General features: G+C 49.2%; 1 protein-coding gene across 3 annotated transcripts; it reads right to left on the bottom strand.

The window, feature by feature from the left end:
* Positions 1–3553: 3553 nt before the first annotated feature.
* LOC115778134 (uncharacterized) lies at positions 3554–7610 on the bottom strand. 3 transcript variants are annotated; one of them, XR_004019754.1, is made up of 10 exons: positions 6755–7347; positions 6404–6554; positions 6134–6325; positions 5795–6005; positions 5519–5693; positions 5102–5397; positions 4858–5030; positions 4521–4769; positions 3790–4435; positions 3554–3653 (listed from the first exon to the last, which is right to left on the bottom strand). XR_004019754.1 is itself a non-coding variant. In XM_030726180.1 (9 exons), the coding sequence occupies exons 1-9, from the start codon at positions 7602–7604 to the stop codon at positions 3842–3844; spliced, it is 2049 nt and encodes a 682-aa protein (XP_030582040.1). In that variant the 5' UTR covers positions 7605–7610; the 3' UTR covers positions 3672–3841. The 3 variants fall into 3 exon arrangements, 2 of the variants coding, with proteins under 2 accessions (XP_030582040.1, XP_030582039.1); XM_030726180.1 differs by lacking the exons at positions 3554–3653; positions 6755–7347 and adding an exon at positions 7597–7610 and having other exon boundaries at positions 3672–4435; XM_030726179.1 differs by lacking the exon at positions 3554–3653 and having other exon boundaries at positions 3672–4435.
* Positions 7611–9870: the final 2260 nt, after the last annotated feature.

Here is a 9870-nt window from a genome sequence, read left to right as displayed (position 1 = left end):
CTCTACAATAATTACAGAGAAAATACAATAATTAAAACAATCCTTTATGAGCAAGCACTTAGCAACCGTGAGAAGGAAAAACTCTCTTTTACTGAAAGAAACCTCTGGCAGAACCAGGCTCAGGGAGCGGCAGTCATTTGCACAACCAGATGGGGGTGAGGGGAGTTAAATAGGACAAAAGATATGCTGTGGATGAGAGCCAGAGATTAATAAGTGAGGGCTCAGGGTCACCTGATCCAGCCATAACCTTGAGCTTGATCACAAAGGAAAGTTTTAAGCCTAATCTTAAAAATAGAGAAGGTGTCTGTCTCCCAAATCCAAACTGGGAACTAGTTCCACTGAATAGGGGCCTGAAAGCTGAAGGCTCTGCCTCCCATTCTACTTTTAAGTATTCTAGAAACCATAAGTAAACTAACAGTCTGACAACAAAGTGCTCTATTGGGGTGATATAGTACTATGAGGTCTTTAAGATAAGATGGGGCCTGATTATTCAAGAGTTTTTTTTTTTTTTTTGAGAATGATCTTTGAAACTCCTCTTCATGGCAGCAATTATCAGTGTTGCCATGAAATAAAAAGGAAACTTTCAGACAGTTGTAAAGTGGCCGAATTTTACATATCGGAATATCAAAACAGCTGCACAGTGGTGTAGTTGGTTAGCACATTCGCCTCACAGCGCAACACACCCTGGACAGGCATTCATAAAATAAAAACTACACACGTGCAGCTATGCCACATTCCTATCTAACAAAAATAAATAAAACAAGCACACACAAAAAAAACTTTTTGTTCTGACACATCTCATATGTCACACAAGAACGAGTCCTCAAAGATTTTATCTGAATGCCAACACGTCTGCTGCCCTAATCGTTTCCCTAAACATTGTTGTTAACTACCAGAAGAACTGGCAGGGACAGTGCTGAATGCACTGAAATAATAGAGTTCAGCTGCTATGCAAATTTCTGAAAGACTTACTAACCAGAAAATGTATTTCCTGGTGAAAGAGGTTGGAAGAGTTTTTCTTGTTACATCTGAATGTTGTGGGGCTTGAATCCCTGAGTTTTATTTATGTCAGCTTTATTTCCTTATTCCTTAGTTATCCACCTCTAGCTGCTCTGTGTGTATAAAAGGATCAATAAAAATAATAATACCAATGACAAATTAATCACTTTTTTCATACTTTTATTTTTGCATTAAAAAACAACCTTTTCCTCTGAGTGCATGGATTTTAGTACAGCTCTAGAGACATAAGAAAAAATATTTTTAATGACTATGAAACACAGTTTAACTCAGTTTCTCTATTTATTTATTGTTTTGTTTTATGTATTGGTTAGTACATTAGTATTTACCATGGACCACAGTGCAATGTAACATGAAGTATTTTCTTAGACATACAATAGTATTTTATTAATTACAATTCAATTCAACTCAAATCAATTTTATTTATATAGCACTACATGAAAAGAATCACTTCAAGGTGTTTTATTTTGTAAAGTAAAGACCCTACAATATTTACAGAGAAAACCCAACAAAAGAGGTGAGTAAAAGAGTCCTAATTTTATGACTGGAAATATATTTAATATTTCATAATTAATAATTCATATCAGTTCAGATGAAATTGTGAAATTTTGTCATGAAAATGTTCATTATTTATAGAAAAAGGAGTGCTTTTGTATAAAAGCACATATGATCATACTAATCTTATGAAAAACATCAAATTCTTGTACAACTGCGGTCTCTGCTGATGTAGCAGCAGCACCTGATGCATCAGCAGAGACTGCAGTTGTACTAGAATTTGATGTTTTTCACAAGATTGGACATTAGTATGATCATAATTTTTACTGCAGTGTAAAAAAGAATTTGTTGACTCAACTTGACTTTGTCAGGTAAACTTGTTGCTTTGACTCACTTAAGTTTTGAATATGTAAAGCTTCAAGAGAACTAAACTTAAATAAATGAGTTGATCCAACATGCAGTTTGATGACTTTATATAAGAAGTTAAGTAATTTGGACTAAAAATGATTAGTTAGTTGAACTGAAAGCATGTAATCTGAACTTGATAAACTGAGTTCAGATTACATGCTTTCAGTTCAACTAACTAATCATTTTAGTCCAAATGAATTTATATGAAAAGTTAAGTCAACAAACTGCATGTTGGAACAAGGGGCACCGGGAGGAAGATAAGGGGCACGGCCCTAAACCTTGCATTGCGATAGTGCAAGGTAATGGCCCGTGCCCCTTATCTTCCACCTCGCGCCCCTGGTTTTCCCTAATGGGGGCACCGGGTGGAAGATAAGGGGCACGGCCCTGCACTTTGCATTGCAATAGTGCAAGGTAAAGGCCCGTGCCCCTTATCTTCCACCTCGCGCCCCTGGTTTTCCCTAATGGGGGCACCGGGTGGAAGATAAGGGGCACGGCCCTGCACTTTGCATTGCAATAGTGCAAGGTAATGGCCCGTGCCCCTTATCTTCCACCTCGCGCCCCTGGTTTTCCCTCATGGGAGCACTGGGAGGAAGATAAGGGGCACGGCCCTAAACCTTGCATTGCGATAGTGCAAGGCATTGGCCCGTGCCCCTTATCTTCCACCTCGCGCCCCTGGTCTTCCCACCCGATGCCCCTCTTTCTAACACGAACACACGAGTGCTGCCGTTCCGAACGTCCGGACGCGGGCCGGGACAGCGTCGGGTGCACCGACGAGGAGGGTTGTGCACAAAGGCGGTCGCAGGAGTCTGAGCTTCGGACATGTCGTTCGGGGTACCGAGACGAGAGGAAAGAGCTCTTTGCGGTGTCTCTGTGCCCTTTGAGCTGTCCTGAACCTTTGAAATTGCAAAGTACGGGCCCGTGCCCCTTGTCTTCCTCCGGGTGCCCCCATGAGGGAATACCAGGGGCGCGAGGTGGATGATAAGGGGCACGGCCCAGCACTTTGCATTGCGGTATTGCAAGGTAAGCGCCCGTGCCCCTTATCTTCCTCCCGGTGCCCCCATCCGGGAAAACAAGGGGCACCGGGTGGAAGATAAGGGGCACGGTTTGCACTTTGCATTGCGATAGTGCAAAGCATTGGCCCGTGCCCCTTATCTTCCACCTCGCGCCCCTGGTCTTCCCACCCGGTGCCCCCCTTCAGCGGGGGCATTGGGAGGACGATAAGGGGCACGGCCCTAAACCTTGCATTGCGATAGTGCAAGGCAATGGCCCGTGCCCCTTATCTTCCACCTCGCGCCCCTGGTTTTCCCTCATGGGGTCACTGGGAGGAAGATAAGGGGCACGGCCCTAAACCTTGCATTGCGATAGTGCAAGGTAATGGCCCGTGCCCCTTATCTTCCTCCCGGTGCCCCCATGAGGGAAAACAAGGGGCACCGGGTGGAAGATAAGGGGCACTGCGTGCAAGATGAGGGGCATGGCAGAAATTATTAAAAAATTATGAACACATGGCATGTTTGTTCAAAATGTTTTATTTTTCTTAACACTATAAAGATGTAACAAAATATATATATTTTTAAAATTTTTCTAACATAAACTAACTGTATAAACATTATGAAAAACAGTCACGCATATAAAGCAGCACTGATTAGAAGTGTAAAACTTGCAAACATTATGAAAAACACCTGAACAGTCACGCATATAAAGCAGCACTGATTAGAAGTGTAAAACTTGCAAACATTATGAAAAACACCTGAACAGTCACGCATATAAAACAGCACTGATTAGAAGTGTAAAACTTGCAAACATTATGAAAAACACCTGAACAGTCACGCATATAAAGCAGCACTGATTAGAAGTGTAAAACTTGCAAACATTATGAAAAATATCTGAACTGTCACACGAACATCACACCACAAGATCCCAACTACAAGCCAGTGTGTTTCCTAAGCACACGTTTGACCTTCTGGCTGGCCTCTCTGGTCCTCTGGACCCTCAGATTTGCCGTCTTAAGCGGACTGATGCTCACCGCACACTGACTTAATCGCTGTCTTTTCACAGGCACGATCTTCTCCCTGTCCTCCTCGTCCTCCTCCTCCTTGGAAGAGTCCTCCATCTCCTCCAGGCTGGACATGGAGGAGCCCGACTCCTGATACGGCACCTTGATGTCTTCCTGGGAGTCGGAGTCGGACGAAGCGGTGGTCTCCCTCTGTCTTTTTGCGGTCTTTTTCCCACCCCTTTTAGCCTGCGCGGTTCCGCTTGGGCCGGGAAGGGCGGTGTCCGACGGGCCAGGTGCGTCCTCTGGCTCGGACGGCGTCAGCCGTTTTGGGTCGAGCGCTACGGCGCGACTTGGCGTGGGCGTGAGGTCTAGACCGGAAAGCATCCTCTCCATGGTCTTTCGTACCTCCATGGCGTCTGACAGGTTGGGGTTCCTGGTGTAGAACCGGTCAGCCGTCCTGGTGTCGTGGCACATTGAGAAGGACACTTTCCGTCTCTGCTCCTCGGGCAGCAGCGACTTTGCCTGAAAAAGGGGCAAGCGAGTTAGGATTGTTTTAAAGTGTAACGTATGAATATCCTGTGTGAAGAAGATACGACGATGCACTCACGCCGTCTGCCAGGGCCGTCCTGATGAGGGTGAAGTTAATTTCCCCCTTTAGGCCCATTTTGTCCCACGCCATCTGGAGGTACCTGTTCACGTTTTTGAAGGGATGCTTGCCCAGAGTGAACAGGACGTAGCGATTTCTGGACCTCACGGTACGCTTTATAGCCAGAAGACGCCTGATCCAGTCAAATTCAGCACGAGTCACAGCCAGGTTGGCCTCCCCGAACCTGACGGTGGTCTTGTGGTCAGCCACCTGTTGCAACGGAGAAGCAAGGATATGGTGTCTATTTCCCTGCTGTCTGCGGCCACAGGGCAGCCTCCGCGAGTGGCAGTGAACTTACCCTAATGAGGACTCCCTGGTCTGTCAGTTTTTTCTCCGAGGCGACGACCTCGTCCTCCTTCATATTAATGAAGACGCTGGGCTTGTGGCCGCTCATGCAGGCCCAGTACGCGGTCAGGTACCCATACAGGAGGTAGCGGGTGGTTGTTTGCCTGGAGTCAGCCTCCAGCTTATCTGTGACAAAAGGGGAGAGCATTTAGAGATGGCTAAAGCCAACAGACTGCCTGCGCAGCAGGCGAACGTACCGAGCAGGTCGGAGATGGCGGCCGGAGCCACGCGCAGGCAGGTGCGGATGGTCTCGGCGTCGGGTATCTGGTCCATCTTTTTCCGCTTGACACGGTTCTGGTGGACGACAATGTCGCGGCTCGTCTCCTTCCTGGCCTTCTCCACCAGCTGCAGGATCTCCCGGTTTTGCTCCAGGGTCAGCTTCATGTGTTTCGGCCTCACGTTCAGGAGATATTCTAGGAACTGGGCAATGTTGTGGAGGTAGTACCTGACGGTCGTGATTTTCTTGCCCGAGTTCCTCATCTCACGTATCCAACTGTGGAGAAGGGGTGGGTGCGAGAGAGAGAGAGAGAGAGAGAGAGAGAGCGAGAGAGAGGTCACAAGTTTGACAGGTTTTCCCACAACAACGCGTCACGTGCACGTACGTCAGGACTCACGCTTTGATCTTCTCCACATCGTAGAGGAACTGCCAGTCCGACAGGCGGATTTTGCCTAAGGACATGTAGTGCAGGAAACTCTTGACTCTGCTGACCCTGGAGCTCGCCCCCTCCTTCATCTTTTGTGTCCCAAACTCGTGTAAATGGAAGGACTGGAAGCGGTCGAGGTAGGTGCCTGAAACGAAACATTTGGGCGGAGCAAGTTAGTGTTCGGCTGACCTGACACTGCACAAGTGCTACGTGTTGCGTGGCGTCTTTTCAGCGCAGGAAACTCACTCATGGATTCGGGGAGCTTGAGCAAGTGCATCTGGTTGCCTTTTCCGGAGCCAGCGGACCAGGTACAGAGCTTTCCTTCCCCCGAAGCGTCCGGTGTTTTGCTCTCGGCAGCTGCACTTCCCGACTGCTCTCGCTCCTCCGTCTCACCGACCTCTACGGTCTCCACCCTTGCGAGCTCGATGACCTCCGCCGCTTCGGGTCCTTCCACATGCTGAAGAGAAGTAAACTTCCTTTGTAGGCATGTTTCAACAGCGAGGCAGTTCAGAGTGTTTTACGTGGTAAAATCAAGTGTAAATGCCAATCAAGCAAATTTAATGAAACATTGATTTTTCCACTCACCTGCTCAGGGTCCACCTCCCCGTGAGATGATTCCTGCTTCTCCTTCTGCTGCTCCTCCTCCTCCTCCAGCTGCTGCTGCTCCTCCAGCTGCTGCTGCTGCTGCTCCTCCAGCTGCTGCTGCTGCTGCTGCTCCTCCTCCTCCTGCTGCGCTGCTGCTGACGCCTCCGCCCGCCTTCGCTTTCGCCTTCGTACCTGTCACAGAATAGGGTTAATTCAAGAAAGCCGCAAGCACAGCAACCAGGAAACACGCAAATCACACAGTAGACTTACCGGATGAAGAACTGGCTGAGCCAACACAGAGGGTCCCTTGCGCAGCCCCGCCGCCACCCTCTTGCACACACCTAAGCTCCGCTGGAGGTCGCCGATCCTCTCGAGCAGACGCTTATTTTCGGTTTTCAAAGCCCGCATCTCTTTGCTTTGTCTGAAAACGAAATGAAGACAGAATAAAACGATTCTTATAACAATACTTTGAAGTCACATTTCTATTCGGCCAAGAAGTGAGCCGTATTTCCAAGCTGTGACATCAAAATAAAACAGAAACCACCCAGGAAACACAGAAGTTAAGCCAAAACACACATTCAAAGTAAGAGCAGAATGCACAACGGTGACACAAAATGTTACCTGTTAAAAAGTTCGATGCAAGATTGCGTCCCACAGACGGGCCCTGGCTCCTGCTGGGGTTGTGTTGTTCTATATTCGGGAACCTCTACCTCTTCCAGGTCCAACGTCGTGACCATGGGAGGCTGAGGGTTTGTTTGTCGAAGCTCTGATAAGAGCTTCGTTGCTTGTAAGATTTTCGCGTGCTTTAAAAAGCGAGTCTTTGCTTCCGCAGAGAGCTCGATGTGGTACCGGTCGATGTGCCGGTCCAAATGTTTCCCGGGTACATAATTGCACCCGGGAATGGAGCAAGGGCAACACCTAACGTTTATACGGCCTTTGCTCAAATTAATCAAAATTTTCCGCTCCTCGGGATGTTGAACTTTATGCGTGTTTTTAAAATGTTTGCCTAGGGTGCCAACACATGCGTGACAGAGCACACACAAGCCTCGGTCGTCAGACGAAGACATGGCCTACACTTTGTGACAGAGAGAGACAGAGGTCACAAGTTTGCAGCGGTGGCCAAAGTACCGACATTCTGTACTTAAGTAGAAGCACAAGTACTTGTGTTAAAAAACTACTCTGGTAAAAGTTGACGTACTGGTTCAACTTCTGTACTCAAGTAAACGTAAAGAAGAACAGGCTCTGAAATCTACTCAAAGTAGGAAACTAAAAGTAGCTCCTTGGAGGACGTTTCTCCCTCTTTCTTACATCTTTCTCCATCTGAGTGAAGCTATCGCTCACTCTTTGCTCTCCCTTAAAATACAGCAGCTGTTCTTTTAGCTGCAGACACACTGTGTGACAAACTTCTAAAGCGCACAGCTTAAAAACAATAAAAACAATTAACAACAATAGCAGCTACAGACCTGTGCATAAGTGGGATTTTTGAAGGCATAAAACAAAACAAGCTTACTGCACAGGTGTCTCCACGCTTACCGCACAGGTGTCTCCACGCTTCTGGCCCGCGGGACGCTTCCGGCCCTGCCCACGTCCGGTCCGCGAATCGATGTAGAAAATAACACGTAATTTGGCCCTTTAAGTTACTTTTTTGACATTTCGCCTTCCCCTCCGCTTAGGAGGGTTAAAGGAAATGGCAAAAAAGTAACTTAAAGGGCCAAATTGTATGTTATTTTTGACATCGATTCGCCGGACCGGAAGTGGGCGGGGCCGGACGCGGCCCGCGAGCGAAAATTACAAAGTGTTTTACCTCAGCTTACCAGGGCCGCCGGGGGGCTAATAATTACTCGAGTTCTTCTGTCTTTAAAAAAATGACAAAGTGTTTTCCTCCATGGCCGACAGGGGAGCTCCGCCTGGAGTCAGGCCGGCCGAGGGTGCCTCCGCCCGGGCACGACGCTCAGCACGGCCGGGCTCTATGCTTGGAGCTCAAAATTTTTTTTTCCAAAATTACAAAGTGTTTCTACCTCAGCTTACCAGGGCCGCCGGGGGCCTTTATATATAAATATATATGGCTTACTAGCATTTTTAAAATAGTACACTGTATACATGCTGGAAGGTTTTAATTTTTGATGTATGTTCCACTCTATGCCCCTTATCTTCCATGTCATGCCTGTGTTAAGTCATACCCCATCTCCAAAGTGGCACGCAGAAGCCTCTGACGCTCCCAGGACCCAAGGCCTTCCATCTGGGTTGGCCGGAAACGGCGAGTCAGTAGTAGAGGGCTGAAACTCACATATGTTGTTAGGGGGCTTCTGCTGAGTCGCGAGAGCCCCCTGCGGTGTCCCTGTGACCTTTGACCTTGGGGTGGCGGGGGTCAAAAGGTAGAAAAAATTAAAATTTGGCTAAGAATAACTCGGCAACCCTAGGGCCTATCGCGACCGTACTTGCAGTGGTGAACCTCGTCCCAAGCTGATACGTGCCTGTCAAAGCGCAGGTCCCTAGGACCTTCCCTTGGCTAGTTCCTCTCCGGAGTGAGTTAGAGAGGTAACGGTGGGCTCCTTACGATCGGTGGCTCGTGCCCTTTAAAACGAGGCCCCACGAGGGGCCGCGTCGCCCGGAGCCCGAGCTGGGGGGCCGGTTAGCACTCGAGGCCTTCTGTTTCCACTGAAAAGTATTGGAGGTGCCCCTCATGTACCACTTTATGCCACTTTCCCAAACGACCTTAGGGTCGCATTTGGCCTCGCAGAGGAGTGCAGGAGTGGGCTAGAGAGGCACGGGTGGGCTCGTTGCGATCGTCTGGCTGTAGGCTATGACGTGGCGGTGTGCGTGTTTACCCAGAAGGGGGCTTGCGCGCAAAAGTGTTCGCACGGGGCTGTCTGACAGATATGATGTTCGGGAGTTCGATACAAGAGGAACGAGCCCTCAGTGAAGTCTGTGTGACCTCTGACCGCGAAATGGCGGAGGGTGAAAGGTTGGCGTGAGGTGACATTTGAGCCCTGTAACTCCGTGACCGTAAGTGGTATTGGGCCCAAACCTGGGGCGTAGCAAAGGCTCGCTAGGGGCCTCCGAATTCCCAAAGCGCAGCTCTCTAGCCCCTTCCTAGAGCTACTTCCGGTTAGCAACATGCTAACCGGAAGCGGCTAACGGCACACGGTCCAGGGCCCCTCAGAGGTCACCCTCAGCAAGTTTGGTTCGAATCGGACTATGGGAGAGGCTCAAAAATGCAAAAAACACCCAAAGGTCACGAAAGGTCACGGAGACCCCTCCGACCAGCCGGGAAACACCCTCCCCGAATATGGGCTCCAAAAACAATAGGCGACCAAAAACGGTTGTGGGGCACTTTTCGGGCACATGGTGGCGCTATAGAGCCCCGTCTGGGTCAATCGGGGGCTTCCCCAGAGGTCCCGGGGTCAACGGCGGCGAAACGCCATTGCCGCTCATGTCGACTCCATGGAGGCGCCCCTCATCTCCCTCCCTCCCCGCGAACATCGAAAGAGAGCCCTGAGCCCCTGACTGACTCCGGAGCTGAGCGAAAGCTCCATAACACATGATGGTAGTGCCACCCGTAGGCGGACGTGCGCTGGCGCGGAGGGGCACGGCGGGGTAGGACACGGCGGGGTAGGACACGGCGTGGAACGAAGACATTAGCCGTGTACCCTTGGGCCTACGTTAGGCCGTACCGGGTACATAGGTCCACCCAAAGGGGCGTGGTACAGACATTTCTGCCCCGCCGTGTACCGATT

Source organism: Archocentrus centrarchus, chromosome 3, assembly GCF_007364275.1.
Source record: "Archocentrus centrarchus isolate MPI-CPG fArcCen1 chromosome 3, fArcCen1, whole genome shotgun sequence".
NCBI classification, from domain to species: Eukaryota; Metazoa; Chordata; class Actinopteri; order Cichliformes; family Cichlidae; genus Archocentrus; species Archocentrus centrarchus.
This window is presented reverse-complemented; position numbering and strand designations above follow the sequence as displayed.

Bases quoted from the DNA above. Each gene is read 5' to 3' on its own strand.
- LOC115778134 (XM_030726179.1), bottom strand. From the start codon at position 7,200: ATGTCTTCGTCTGACGACCGAGGCTTGTGTGTGCTCTGTCACGCATGT. The intron at 6,006-6,133 runs GTGAGTGGAAAA...ACTTCTCTTCAG, and splicing joins GGGAGGTGGACCCTGAGCAG to CATGTGGAAGGACCCGAAGC. The intron at 4,770-4,857 runs GTAAGTTCACTG...CCGTTGCAACAG, and splicing joins ACCAGGGAGTCCTCATTAGG to GTGGCTGACCACAAGACCAC.